We start from the raw sequence: 15,235 nt of genomic DNA, 5'->3' as shown, positions 1-15,235 counted from the left end.
GGCATGTGAAGAACCATTATAATTAAACCAGCTATTTATGATGATCATTTTCAGCATTTTGCCCCCAAGCTCAGTAAACATATATATTGAAAGGAGTAGTTCTTTTTTTGGTCCAATACAACTGTGTTTTAAGATTCAGAAGTGGGTGTTTAGAAGTATTCTTGTTGATTTATATTTTTTTTTAGTTTTACTTGTGAAATAACTGTGTTTCCACTGCTAAATGCTGCTCCAGCTCATCCTGGCAACTTAGGAATTCCTCACAAGTGACAAGTCAGACCTGTCTGGCTTCAGGCAGGGAAGGGTTTTAGACCTTTCATTGTGTCCTTTTGAGTGTATCTCTTTCTGGGTCTGTTGGCCAGGTTGTTCTTATGTGCTGAGATAACCTAAAAGTTAAAGTTGGTTTTCCTTGAGGTTTTGTTTGTTGGAAAGACTTCACCCACAGTAACTGGAATGGAAGCCTAGTATTTGGCAAAACCTGATGTGTGCAAAATCTACAGGAGGAATATGTTTGGTGTCTCTGAGCAGTTCCCTAGGCACAGGCATGAGGCTCCATGTCATATTTTCCAGTCTGATCCTACACAACTGTTTTATAGAATGGAAATTTTGTCAGGTTCTTTTCATCCTATTGCTGTTCTTGAGGGGATTTTTGAATGGGAAGTTAAAAGGCAGTAAAAAGGAAGAGATTTTTACCTTTGGTAACTAAATTGTGTATGTCTTTCCTCTGCTTTGTATTGTTTGGTTTGGTTTTTTTTTTAAATACCAGTCTCATAACAGTCTTATTTGCAGAAAGAATATCTATTGTTTTTTTCCCAGATTGTCATTTCCTGATTATTCCTCCCCCCCAGTGGAAGTTTGCAGATGTTAAGAATAAAGGAGTGTGCAGTCAGAAGGACAAATGGCATTGTTCTCTAACTGTATTGTTTTCCCATTTTCTTTAGGCGACAGAGGAGGTCTCAAAAAACCTTGTTGCCATGAAAGAAATCTTGTATGGCACAAATGAAAAGGAGCCCCAAACAGAAGCTGTGGCACAGCTTGCTCAGGAGCTGTACAACAGTGGTCTTCTTAGTACCCTAGTAGCTGACTTGCAGCTCATTGATTTTGAGGTAAGAGAGGAGGTTTGACATTTCTTACATTCTATATGTTAAAATAAACACATCTGAATTCCTACCACTTTAATGGTTAAGATGTTTCAGTCTTCAGCTTTTAGTTTGTGGTTATGACACATCCATTAGAAAGAGACTGAGCAGCTATGGAATATAAAATCTGTGAATTTAGACATACAAACAACACTGATTTGAAGCAGGTAAACCTGTAATGTGGTGGTACAGTTCTGTTAAAATTATGGAATAATTCTCAATTGTTGTGTACACAGAAGGGTTAATCTCTTAGTAGTAACCCTGTGGTGAACACAAACCATAGTACTGCAAGATGTATCTCTATGTTCATCTTGCTACATCAAATTAGTAGGAAAAATAATAGAATTATTGTAACATTTATAGAAGCTTGAATACATAATTTAAAGCTGTTTTATTAACAGTCCAGTATTTCTCTCTCTTTAGAAACAAGTGATGCAGCCTTTTTGGTTTCCTTGTCTTTTTTCTGTTTATTAAAAAAACAAACCCGAGTTTTTATTGATCAATTGAAAATAGCAATACTTACTTATATTTAAAGGTATCTCTCCACAAGCCTCTGTGGCTTTTGTCACCACATCACATGGAATAATTTAGCACCATGGAGAAAAATCCTATTTAGGTATGAGATGTTGCAGCACAATTGGATTTTTCTCTTTCCCCTGAGGTCTCACAAGAGCCGTGTGGTTGTCTAGGAAAGGAGCCAAATCCATGCATCTCACTCCACAGCCTCAACCATAAAGATCATCCCCCTTAAGATTGCTTAAAAATGGGATTGTTCATAAACAAGTTGCTCACAATACAAACAGAACAGTTTAAAGTCCTATTGTAATTTGACATTCCAAAAACAATGGCTTTCTTCCCTGTTCTTTCTTCTCTCCCCTCCACCCCACCCATAACTCCCTCTGATTTGTGTTTCATTGTAATACAGTGGTATTTTTTCCCTACCCACACAAGTGTTTATACCATACATAAAACATTCAGGTTGTTAAATAAGCAAGGAAACCTGGGAAAGCTGAGAGGGAATGCTGAACTGGGATGGCCTTTAATTGCTGAAGAAAGGAAATCATGAAACGTCATCTGGATTCTGCTGACCTCTAGATTGGTATCAGCCTGCTGTTTACTCAGCCCAGTTATTAGCAAAGGAAACCTTCATTATCTCCTGGTAATGAAGAATGAGAACCATTTGCACAGGCTTGCTCTCATTAAGGAGAGCTGTGCTTTTCATTAAGGGGACATGGAAGGATTGGGAGTTGTTTCCTGCCTGTTCTGCTGCTGTGTTTCAGGAGGATGTGATGGTTCCCCTTGGAGGGAGAAGGAGTCATTCCTGCTTTCTAGGCTGGACCACATCTGCTTTTTATGGCTGGCAGCTGGCAGACTGTCCAGCTATTGTTGGTACCTCGAATTAATGTCAACACACCTGTGCTCCAGATGTGCTCCAGCTTCCCAGCTGTTCCAAAGCCAGCCAGATGTTGCCTTTGATATCCCAAATGTCTGTGTGGGTTTACTGCATTTGAAGCATTTTTTCCATTACTGATGGAAATACATATTCGATTTTCTGGTGGTTTTTAAACTTGAAGAATGGGTCTGGAATTTTTTCTTTCTGGTTTTAACACCATAGCTGCACGTTATTCAGTGACAAACTAAACTCTTTTTCCCTTTCAGTCTCACTTCTGAAGAAGGTTTCCTGGTAGAACAAGAATAGACAGCTCATTAATAGGCAGGAACTGTTCATTGTGACTCTTTAACTGTCTCAAATGTACTATGGTGAGAACATCCCATAGAAAAGTAAAAAGTAAAAACTAGAAAAATAACAAATTGGATGTTTTAATGAAGAGAACTGTAAGTGTCCAGCTCTTGCCTTGTGCCCAGGCCTGTTTAAAGTGTTGCCCTTCCCTGGAAACTTGCTTTCCAGTAAAGCAGTCAACACAGCCATCTCCTTACCAATCCTAACACCAGTTACCTCCTTGCTGGTTTGCACTGAGAGAGATGGTATGTATCCCTGGTGAAACTGGGTTTCTTGTCCTGTTGTTTTGGGATTTTTTAAATGAAGAATTAAAAAAGCCCACCCAAAACAAAACTGCCTTTTGCCCAGGGGAGCTGAATCCTTCTGCTGGGAAGACAATACAAGCACAGTGTCCCTCTCACCTCTGGCTGTGGTGACTGTTGGCCTTGTTGGGCCATGAGATCACTTGGCAGGGCACAAGAAAGTGACAAAACCTGGCTGTGGGGTTGCAGTGTGCCACAGGCAGCTCAGGGGTGGGTGAGAAGGAAATGCTGTTCTTGCTGGGGACTGCAGGCACACGCTGCGAGCAGCGCAGCGCTGCTGAATGGGAGTTGATGATTATATTATGTGGAGTTTGAGTAAAGCAATTCCTGCAAACACTGCTCTACTCATGTCAGAACAAAGAGTTCTGGTGTTGCTTTGGGCTGGCTTTCAATGGAATTGTAATTGAGAAAACAAGGGTTTACAAACAATCTCTTATATCCTGAAAACAACACTCCAGCAAAACTGTCTGTGGTAATTTGCAAACATGCCATTTGTAAAGCTCCAGTCCTCCTACGTTTTCATAAACATTTCATTTTTTCTCATGCAGTCTTTTTTACACTGATTAGAAAACGGAAAGAATTTTAAATAATTGATCATGTTTTTAAAATTCTTGCTAGTTAAATAAGCCCTACATTTTACTCAAAAGCTTCCTGGTGTTACTCAGGAGATTTACAGCACAGCTAGAGTTTCTCAAGAAACATTAAATACATCTAGGTTTGGTGTAGAACATTCAGGGAACCTGTAGGTGGAGTTGTTTAACAGGCCTTTATTTGCAGGTCCAAGCTTAGTACAAGCTGGCCTGGTCTTTTTCTGGAATAGATCTGATAACATAATCCTGGAGGTGTCTTTGTGCAGTCCAGAATGGACACTTCATTGCAGAAACCTGGCATTTAAATGGTGCATTTGAATGACAGTGGAAGCTGTTTATGTTTATAATCACCTTTTTGTTAGATGTCTACCAGTTTGTCATCTTCAGCTGTGGTCCTGCAGAAGAAATAAACAGGAGATGTGTATTTATCCAACAAAGAACATTTCCAGTTCCTTTTATGCTGTCTGGTGCTATGCTTGTGAATCTTTGTGTGTATAATTTGTGCTGAATTCCAGCATCCTGGCCTTATTTATACTGCTGTTGTGCACTGAAAAATGTAAGACTTGCATTTTAGGTCAGTGGATGATTTCTGTGTATTTTATTCATTCATTTATTTATTCCACTTTCATAAGTTGCAGTTCTAAGTTGGAGTTAACACTGCAGTTGGAAATGCTCTGCACACTCTTAATGGTGGCATTGTGTGTCCCTAGACAAGGGCAGAGGATAATGGAATGTTGAAGAAATACACTTCCCAGGCAAGAGCACAGTTAAAAACTGTTATGCTGTTAGCAAAAGCAAATATCAAATAAGCCCAGGACATTGATGCTCCATAGAAATACCTGCTGAAACATCAGCTGGCTTTACTTCTGAATGTAAATTCTGAATTCTGTAAATTCTGAATTCTGTAAATTCTGAATGTGATCTGCCTGCAACGTGGTGTCATGTTTTGAGTGCTGTGGCATATTTGAAATGGGCCTAAAGAAAGAGAATCTGGTATGGATCAGAGTATGGAGGCTGCCTGAACTGCAGAACCCCCAGCACAGCTGCACGAGGTGATGATAATGTTTCATTGTTAGCTTGCCTGTGGACTTCCATATTTTGTGTTTAACTGCTGATGTTTTTGACAGGGCAAGAAAGATGTTGCGCAAATTTTCAACAACATTCTCAGAAGACAGATTGGTACAAGAACTCCCACAGTTGAATACATCTGCACTCAACAGAATATCTTATTCATGCTATTAAAAGGGTATGTGCACTGTGAAGCATAAATCTGCTTTTACATGAAGTAAGGGCTTTGTAAATGCAGAGAGAAGCAGTGAGTTCAGACAAGTTTGCTCTTTCTTTGCAATATGCTTCATTTTATTTTCTCTTGCCTTGGTTTTGGGGTCTGTAATTCCCCTAAGTAAAGGAAAATTTAAGAAGTAGAACCCCAACCATCTACTTTTGCATGGAAAAGAACTGAAAATTGAGAACTGTTAGTACTCTGAAATACTCTTACTGGGCTAGTAAGCTATTTTCCTTTCAGTATACTATTTGAGCCTTTTTAAACTATTCTCTTGTGAACTTACTCTCATCAGCAGTTGAAGGCTGTTCTTTTTCCTTTTAACCACAATAATTTCCAGTTTGCTGGCCTGTCTTAGACTTCTTATTCATAGTGATTTATATTGCTGTATTGACACAAACACACCACCACAAACCTGACCAAAAGAGAATGATTTGTGGTATATTGTGTCAGACAATTGTTTCTTCCTCTCTTCTTGTAATATTTGCAGTGCTGGATATTGGAGGGTCCTGCCATACTGAATACATGTAGAGCTGCAGCTCCCAAACATGAAAGCAGAAAATAATTGCTTGCATTTCTAGTAACATCTATTAAGAAAGTTCTGAAAATTGCAATTCCACTGTGTTATTTTGGGACAGACAAGCTCATCCAACATTAATAAACAATTAAAAAATTACAGCTATTTATAAATCTGGCTGCAGCTTCTGGGTAAACTTGCTGTAGTTGAGGAGTATTTATTCCACTTACTGGGATAACTCAAGGGTGTATGAAAGGGCCACTCATCTCAGTGGGATATGCTTGCTGTTAGCATTACTTGCCTGTAATGTCATTTAAATGTCAGAGGGACAAAAGAAAATATTAGTTGTGGCATAATGCAAAAGAAATTATTGATTCAGTGTGTCTTCAAAATAATTTACAAAAGAAGGCAAAGATATTTGAGGTGCAGAGAGGGAAAACTGCTTTTTCAGCATGTTCTCATTGGTAAATGGTTGAATGGGGGCTGCAACACTTCAGAGAGCTTTATCCTCACAGGGGTTATTGAAACTCAGATTGATGAGTCAGGATGTTTGAAATGGGCATTTAGCAGCTTACATGTTACATCTGATATCCAGCTGAGACAAATTTATGTAAATTTAAACTGTGGCATGAATTGCAAAGTTCAGTTGATTTCAAATCTCCATGACAGGTTGAATGGAGAGTATTGCAGGGTTTAATGAAAATTATTTATTTCAGGGTAATATAGTTATGGTTAGTATGCACAATGATACTTTTCTCCTGAAATTGTGGAGAATTTCAATTAGCTCCCACTGGTTTAGGAGGGGTCATTCTGGAGGTGTGAGGCAGGAAGGCCTGTGAGAGGCTGAGGCTGCTCCAGAAGCTGGAACCCCATCATGTGCAGAGCAGCCAGTGATGCTGAAAAATGGTTTAATGGAAGAGGAGATCTGAATTTATGTCCAGTATTGTTAACCCCTTGTGCTCATGTGGAAGGTTTTATGTAAATTGCTGTCATGTTTAAGTGAGCAGCTTTCAAGACAAATAATTTACTGCTTTTCCAGATGTCTGCAATCCCACCAGTATGGAACAAGAGAGCAAAGAAAGTATTTTTATTTAGTCTTGTTTCCCCATTTGTGAAAATCCTTTTTAATTGGCTGTAATTGTAACTGGTAGCTATTTCCTCAGTATTTAGTAGAAATATTTAAAAATGGAGTTGAATGCAGAAATAAGTACCTCTGATTTTGATGGGTTTGTTTACTGGGTAGTACTGAAGGCTGGAATTAGCAATGTGGTGCTGCAGTGCTAACTTGTGAAAATTCATAAACTCCTAAAGAATCTCTGTTGGGTTTTGTGAATAGGTACGAATCTCCAGAAATTGCTCTCAATTGTGGGATAATGCTCAGAGAATGCATCAGGCATGAGCCACTAGCTAAAATCATCTTGTGGTCAGAGCAGTTCTACGACTTCTTCCGATACGTGGAGATGTCCACGTTCGACATCGCGTCCGACGCCTTCGCCACCTTCAAGGTAATTCCTGCAACCTGGGAACTGCTGCTCCTGTGCTCTCTGCCCTGGGCACCCCCTGCTCTGGGTGCTGCTCTGGGAAAACAAGCCTTGCAGAGGGGAGGAAAATAGGTGTGATGTGCATGGGTGAGCTGTTCTTCCTCATTTCTCAGAATGCAAGCTACACCTCTAAATACATACACTATGTTGGCCCCCCAAAATCCTCTTCTGAGCAAGCTGTATCATGCATTACCTGAATGCAGGTGTGCTCCCATGCCAGGGGCTTTAAATCTGTGTTTTCAGCTTCTCCTGAGGATATTTGATGCTGCTTTGTCTGGGGAAATTGTCTATGGCCCAATTTTTATGTCCCTAAAGCAATCAGTTATGGGGACAATAAGCATAATATTAATCAGTATTAAATGGTGGGTCTTAATCTCTATTGTGTGTAGTTGTGTGCAGAGTAAATACATACAGTACAGATTTGCTCCCCAAAATCCTGTTCTGGAGAGTAAGCTGTATCATGCATTACCTGAATGCAGGTGTGCTCCCATGCCAGGGGCTTTAAATCTGTGTTTTCAGCTCCTCCTGAGGATATTTGATGCTGTTGCTTTGTCTGGGGAAATTGTCTGTGGCCCAATTTTTATGTCCCTAAAGCAATCAGTTATGGGGACAATAAGCATAATATTAATCAGTATTAAATGGTGGGTCTTAATCTCTATTGTGTGTAGTTGTGTGCAGAGAAAATAAATACAGTACATTTGCTCCCCAAAATCCTGTTTTGGAGAGTAAGCTGTATCATGCATTACCTGAATGCAGGTGTGCTCCCATGCCAGGGGCTTTAAATCTGTGTCTTCAGCTCCTCTTGAGGATATTTGATGCTGCTTTGTCTGGGGAAATTGTCTATGGCCCAATTTTTATGTCCCTAAAGCAATCAGTTTATAGGGACAATAAGCATAATATTAATCATAATATTAATAGTATTAAATGGTGGGTCTTAACCTCAGTTGTGTGTAGTTGTGTGCAGAGTAAATACATACAGTACATTTGCTCCCCAAAATCCTGTTTTGGAGAGTAAGCTGTATCATGCATTACCTGAATGCAGGTGTGCTCCCATGCCAGGGGCTTTAAATCTGTGTTTTCAGCTCCTCCTGAGGATATCTGATGCTGTTGCTTTGTCTGGGGTAATTGTTTATGGCCCAATTTTTATGTCCTTAAAGCAATCAGTTTATGGGGACAATAAACAATAAGTTACATTTAAATAATTTAACAAAGCATAATGATTAATCAAGATGAAATGGTGGGTCTTAACCTCAGTTGTGGTACCAGAGTGTAGCCTTGGTCCATAAATAGCACTCTTCAGTGATAATTTCACAGGCTGTTTCTCTGTGAATTAAACTCATCACAGATCTTTGCTAAGGGATGCCAAGATCCTGAGCAGTGTCAGGTAATTGCATTCATGTCCTAAAACAGTGTGTTTAATGAAATAGCAGGATTTTGGATTGAATGTTTTAGGTGTGTGAGAATGTCTTTGTACTGTTGAAATGTTTTTAGTGACAGTGCTGGGTTTGTGCTTTCTTCCAGGATTTGCTTACAAGACACAAGTTGTTAAGTGCAGAATTTTTGGAACAACATTACGATAGGGTGAGCAGACACCTTTTCATATTTACAGCTCTCTGGTGCTGTGTATCTTATTTGAAGAAATTGGTTTTTTCCCTTGTTTAGTTCTGGTCTTGGGGATTTCCACACAATACTAAATCAGCTGTACTTGGGGTTCAGTTTCCCTCCCCCAAAGCAAGTAATGTTAGAGAGTTTTATTTATCCTGACATTTTCAGCTACATGGCTTCCATCCTTTTGCCTTTCAACAGATTATTCAGAACCAGTTCCACAAAGATATTTAAGTGTTTAAATCTTACTCTGATTAAAACTCCCAGAGTTCACAAGCAATTAAAAAAAAAAACCAAAAAACAAAACCAAGACCAACAAACTTGGGATCACATTGATTTTTAAAGGTTTGTCTCCAGGCATGTTCACTAATTCACAAATATCTCCTCTGAGTGGCTCAGCTTTAAACAGGAGACAAAAATTATTATTCCCTTTTTGACTATTTGCTTTAGCCCTGAAATATCTACTGAAGAATACTTCAGGCACTGTTTGGGAACCAATTAAGAGGCTTGGAGAAATTAGATGTGCAGAGTTGATACTTAGCTCACCTCTTCATCAGGTTTGGAGCAAAGTTCTTCTTGCTGTGTAATCATTTCTGAAATTTTAAGAGATTTTAATCAATGCATTTCTAAAAAAAGTGACAGTGAAACTGTATTTAACAATGTAACAGCCATGAAACTTAGACTACTCATGAACAGTAAAACTTGACAATGTTAAAAAACCTAAAGAGTGAGCAAGGGAAATGTTTATTTCAGTCCTCCCTGACTCGGTGATGCCCTCACGTTCTGACACACTGAATTTCAACTGCAGTTGGTCCCTTGGGCATTTGTAAAAACCCTGCACAGATTGAAAAATCAATTTGCTCTGGTGAGTGCAAGACATCAGAGTCTTCCACTGAGCATGGTCCTGTGGGAGCCAGCCTGGCTTCTCCTCCAGAGGGAGCCCGTGCTGTGCTTTCCAGGGAGCCCCTGGGAATTGGGAGCATTTGGAATTCACAGGGAACCCCGGCCAGGGGGAGAGAACGATGCATCTGACTCCACTGATAGCAGAGGGCTAATGAATGACTTTATTATACTATATTATTCTGTATTCTATTACACTGTGCTACATTGCATCTCAACTGAATCTGCCAAGTGTGGGGGTGTTTGAGGGTCCTCAGGACAAGGGAAGAGATGAGAATCTTGCCTCCATGTTTCAGAAGGCTGATTTATTATTTTATGATATTATATTATATTAAAAGAAAATGATATACTAAAACTATACTGAAGAAAGAGAAGAAAGGAGACATCAGAAGGTTAGAAAAGAATGAATAATAAAAACTGCTCAGAGCCTTGACACAGCTGGCTGTGATTGATCATCAAGTAAAAACAATCCACATGAGACCAATCCCAGATGCACCTGCCACATTCTACAACAGCAGATAACCATTGGTTACATTTTGTTTCTGAGGCCTCTCAGCCTCTCAGGAGGAAAAATCCTGGCAAAGGGATTTTTCAGAAAAGATGTCAGTGACAGCCAAGCACTCAACCCTGCCCAGAACTGTGCATTCTGCTGTGGCACAAACACAGGCACAGCAGATGAGATAAGGATATTCTTGGGAAGAACTGTGCCTTGCTTTTCTCTGTGAGGAGAAATGTGGGGCTACAGGAGCTGTCCCCTCCAACCTGCCCTGGTGCAGCCCTGCCAGGGGCACCAAGTGCAGATTGCTCACAGCTCATCCAGCCTGGCCTGGGGCACTCAGGGATGGGGGCTGCTCTGGGCTGCCTGTTTCTCTAAGAAATAATGAGGAAAATCCTTCCACTGCCCTGGGAATCTAAACATTAAAGTCTCTTGAAAAAGCAAATACATCTTTTTTAAAGCATATTCAATTTTTAACTTGTATATGCTTTAAAAGCCTCAGTAGTGACTTACAGGAACCCACTGAGATTTCAGATTCTGTTTGGTTTTGTTAGGGATTTGCATCTTCTCCACTTTGTTGCAATAATTTGGAAGAAGATGCCTGTGACACTTGAAAAAGTCCTAACCCTTCTCTGTATTCTGTGTTTAGTTCTTCAGTGAATATGAGAAGTTACTTCATTCAGAAAATTACGTGACAAAGAGACAGTCACTTAAGGTAAGGCATTTTTATTTTCTTCTGAAATGCAAAGAGATTCCCTTTATTTTCAAGGTGAGTTAACTTTATTTGAAATGGCTTCTGTAACAGCCTTGAACAGTATTTATTTTAACTCTTCAGACATTTTAATTCTTGGGACCAGCTAATTTTTTTATTCCAGCTGTTACATATCTTAATGTCCAGCACAGACCACAGTAATTTCTCTCCCTATGAAAAAATGGCTCCTCAAATTTCTTTATTTTTGTTGATTTTTTTCCTTCAACAAGTCTGGTTACATTTAAATAATTTAACAAAGATTCACATGATGTGCCTAAAGCAATACTGATCTTACATTCAAGTAGGTAAGAAATAGTGAACATAAATGCAATGCAGATCTTGCAGCAAAGGGGATCCTTGTGGGCAAAATCCTTTTAAACCCTTTAAGTAGCAAAAGAACAGGCAGTATTTAATTTGATATACTAACCAGTTTTATTGGGTTTTTGAGGTTTTTAAAGGCATTCTTTCTATGCTGAATAGCTTCTGTATAAGTGGAAAAAATAATGAAGTCATGGGGGAAAAAATTGAAAGACTTCTCTTTGCAATTCATAACAAGGGGGAACAGTGTGATTTTTCACTTTCTGAGGAAAAGGAGAAACTGTGTAGTTGAAATGAGGGGAAAATGTGCACCTGCACATGGAAATTTAGGGCACTTAGTTGTGTTGCTACTTTATCTCCTGTCCACTGGTGCTGCATCACAGAGCCCCACACCACTTCAGGGCTCTGAAAGCATTTTTATACCAGTTGATTCTTCTGTTAGTAATTTTTTCATTTTTCATTCTTTTCTGCCTTCAGCTTCTCGGTGAATTGTTACTGGACAGACACAACTTCACAATTATGACAAAGTACATCAGTAAACCTGAAAATCTCAAACTAATGATGAACCTTCTACGAGACAAGAGCCGTAACATTCAGTTTGAGGCCTTCCATGTGTTCAAGGTATGTGACAAAAGCCCACCAGGAAACAGAAGGAATCTGACCAGATGTTGTTTAATTGAGTAAACTGCTTAGCTGAGCCTAAATGGAGCTGACCTTAATGTCTGCTGAGTGATTAAATCAAGGGAGCACTAATGTTTGCTTGATTATGATCCATCTTTACAAATAGATATCTTGGATATCTTTTGAAAACCATTTAGAAACCACTTAGGGACTTCCATGTGGTTGTCAGAGTAACATCTCTCAGAAACTTTTGGCATTGAATGCATTAAGATAAGGAGGGATGCATGATTCCATACAAAATCATGGAGTTCAAAAGTGGTTTTGTCACACTGCATGATGGCTGAAAGAGAGCAGTATTTCACTCAGGTCACCTGGATTGTAATTTGAACATTGTGCCAGATGGCTTCTGACTTTGCAGGAGACAGGCAGCTGAGAGTTATAACTGGAGGTCTAAAACTTTGCAGTGAAGTGTGAGATTGCCATCAGATGCTGCACATGATATGAAACCATGCATCTGCCATAGAATTTAACCATAAAGTGTCTTCAGTGGTTTCTGCAGAGGCTGGTCACCTCCCACAGACTGGATTTACTTTGGTACTGACCTTCAGCTTATGCCTTGATTAAAAAAAAAAAGTAATTTTATTAAAAAACGTGAAGTATTTTGGTGGGATACTGAAATAATTAAAACATGGGTTTAATTGATCATCCTCAGTATTTTGGTAGATAATTTCTTTTTTAACTTAACCTTTTGTTTCTCGCTGTTGTGCTCAATGCCTTTTATTTTCTTGCAGGTGTTTGTAGCCAATCCTAACAAGACACAGCCTATATTAGACATCCTTCTAAAGAACCAGACCAAACTTATTGAGTTCCTCAGCAAGTTTCAGAATGACAGGACCGAGGACGAACAATTTAATGATGAGAAGACCTATTTAGTTAAACAGATCAGGGATTTGAAGAGACCAGCACAGCAAGAAGCTTAAAACTCCAATAAACCTTTAAAATATTAAACCCAAATTCAGCATTTGCTGTTAGATATTCAGCATCAGGCACTCTTATCGATTCATGAGGAACATTACTGCTAATCTGCTGTTCAGTGAACGGTTTTTGTTTTTCTCTTTTCATTTTTAGTCCAAGGTGAGAAACATAGCTGCTGCTTTCTTGCACAATGTGGACTTTCTTGATATTTGTGTCATTTCAGAGTTCAAAGACACTGCTTGTTTTAGGAGTCCTGAAAAGAAAGATTCTAGGTTCGTGAAAGCAAACATATAGATACTAGTTTGGTCTAGGAGAGAAGGTATTCATGTAGTTAAGTAACAGGTTGCATGCTTGCAAATCTGAATAAATCTGTATGTTTGCACTTACCTTGTTTGAGATAATGAGCACAATGTGACCTGTGCATACCTGGCACCATAGTATAAGATTATATGCCTTGATTTAAAAAAAAAAAAAAATGTGCAGTGCTTTATTTGTAATCAAAGGGGAAATGTATCTAAGATGTGAGCTTATTGGGATAAACAGTTGTCTTGCAAATAAACTGATATCGAAACTTAGCAACTTTTAAAGGAGTGAAATCTCAAGGTTCATAAGGAAAATGTATATATGCCTTTCACTGCTTTATAGAATTTTTTTTGGACATGATTTGATTTTTCTGAAACTTGAGTTGTAAACTTGGAAATATGTTCTAAGGGGTTTTGTTAATTTTACTTTAAAGGTATTTCAGACAGTAGACCTAGCAGTGACATTTTGCATTTCATTTCAACAATGCTTGCTGGTTTCTTTTGTATATAACTCCTAGGCTGCTCATTTCTTTAAAATATGATTTAATTTGTACAGCAGAGGAATGTTATTGTATTAGTCTGTAACTATTACCTAATATTGAGTTTTGCAAAATGAATGCTCATATGTAATTGAATACTTCAGATCACATGGAAATGCTGATTTAACAATCTTAAGTACTGCAGCATTTAAAAGGAAACAAACACCCAAACCCAAACAAATCCTTTGTATTCACATGTCTAATGGGGTGCCATCAATTAGGGTAGGCTGAACCAGAGAACTGGAACCCTTTCTGCTCTGTTCTGACCAGATAATATTGGCCTTATTTAATTACACTAGCATTGTGCTCACCAGCTCTGCAAATGGCAAGGATTATGCTCAATTAATATTGATTCCTCTGACTTCTGGGGAGCCTGCAGTGCATCATTTCTGACAGGAAATAACTCAGTACAATAGTTGTGTGAGTGATTTCATTCCCTCCAACCTCCAGAAGCAATTCCATAGGTGTCCTAGGATAACAAAATGATCTCATTTTTGTTGATTTCCTTCTTTATTGCTGCAAACTATCAGTATTTATAAAAACAGAAAACCCAACTGATTTTGCACCATGTTTTTGTTACTGTGACCATACAAAAGGAATCTACTAAATATAGCTAAATGATGTTATTAAAATTGTATCTATCCATCATATAGTAACGCTGAGATCACAACCAAGCAAAAACTCGTGGATTGGGGTCTGGAAGTTCCAATTCTGCATGACTGAATGATTGTGAATGCTACAGAAAATGTTTCTTGCTTCCTGTCCTCTTCCCATTTGAAATATTTCACAATCAGTGACGTTTGAGCTGATTTGAAAGCCTTCACAAGGAAAATCCCAGAGCTCCAGAGAATTGAGTGTTTTCACTCGGTTGGTTAATACTGCTCTTAACATTGAAATTGGTCTTTTAAAGGTTCTTAATGTGTCCTTTGCAAACAGAATCACTTTGCTTACAGGAAAGAAAATAGCTGACTCTTCCCAGAGATGCCAGGCAGAGCTGGCATGAGGTGGTGTTGTAGCTCAGTACTAACTGTCTGTTATATTTTGGTTTATCATAGCTGAGTGGAGGAAACATTATTTGCCAAGTTACTCACCATAACATGTAAGGCTTCCTCTTTAGAAAGATGTAGATGTGCTAAAGATTTCTATGTGTAAAGAAGTGAAAACATTTGGACTGGGATAGAGGTTTCTCTATAGTAGGCCTTGGAATCAATGGCTATGGTGACTTTTTTAATATGTGGAAACATTTGAATGTTGGCTTTCGAAAAGAAGTTGTATTTAAATTAAAGCTCCTTCGATGTGCTGTTCATATTAAAAAACTTGTTCTGGAAGTGGTTTCTTATCTGCTTGAAGGCTTAAGGGTATTACTAAAACATATTTAAATGCAAGCTTTTTTTTTGGTTTTTGTTTTGGTTTCTTTTTTTTTTTTTTTTTTATAATAATAAGAGATGTATACAATTGTAATTCTATTTCCGTGGTAGCATTTCATTTCTCCTGAGGAAAATGTTTCGTACCCAAAAAATCTGGCTGGCCCCATAATTTAAATTAAAATAAAATTTTGAAGAAAAACGTGTGTTCTTTACTGTATTACTGAAGAGGATCAGTTTCTTGTGGATGTGTGT

At 38.6% G+C, this 15,235-nt stretch overlaps 1 protein-coding gene across 1 annotated transcript in view; it reads left to right on the top strand.

Annotated features, from left to right (window-relative positions):
- CAB39 (calcium binding protein 39) overlaps window positions 1–15,182 on the top strand; it is a 45,919-nt gene extending 30,737 nt beyond the window's left edge. Inside the window, exons 3-9 of the mRNA XM_054638997.2 lie at window positions 939–1,103; window positions 4,897–5,015; window positions 6,905–7,073; window positions 8,631–8,690; window positions 10,760–10,825; window positions 11,657–11,800; window positions 12,592–15,182. Of these exons, the coding sequence (XP_054494972.1) occupies window positions 939–1,103; window positions 4,897–5,015; window positions 6,905–7,073; window positions 8,631–8,690; window positions 10,760–10,825; window positions 11,657–11,800; window positions 12,592–12,780 (912 nt within the window). The 3' untranslated portion in view covers window positions 12,781–15,182. The remainder of the gene's footprint in view (window positions 1–938; window positions 1,104–4,896; window positions 5,016–6,904; window positions 7,074–8,630; window positions 8,691–10,759; window positions 10,826–11,656; window positions 11,801–12,591) is intronic.
- The last annotated feature ends 53 nt before the right edge of the window (window positions 15,183–15,235 follow it).

Source organism: Agelaius phoeniceus, chromosome 10, assembly GCF_051311805.1.
Source record: "Agelaius phoeniceus isolate bAgePho1 chromosome 10, bAgePho1.hap1, whole genome shotgun sequence".
Classification (NCBI taxonomy): domain Eukaryota; kingdom Metazoa; phylum Chordata; class Aves; order Passeriformes; family Icteridae; genus Agelaius; species Agelaius phoeniceus.
This window is presented reverse-complemented; position numbering and strand designations above follow the sequence as displayed.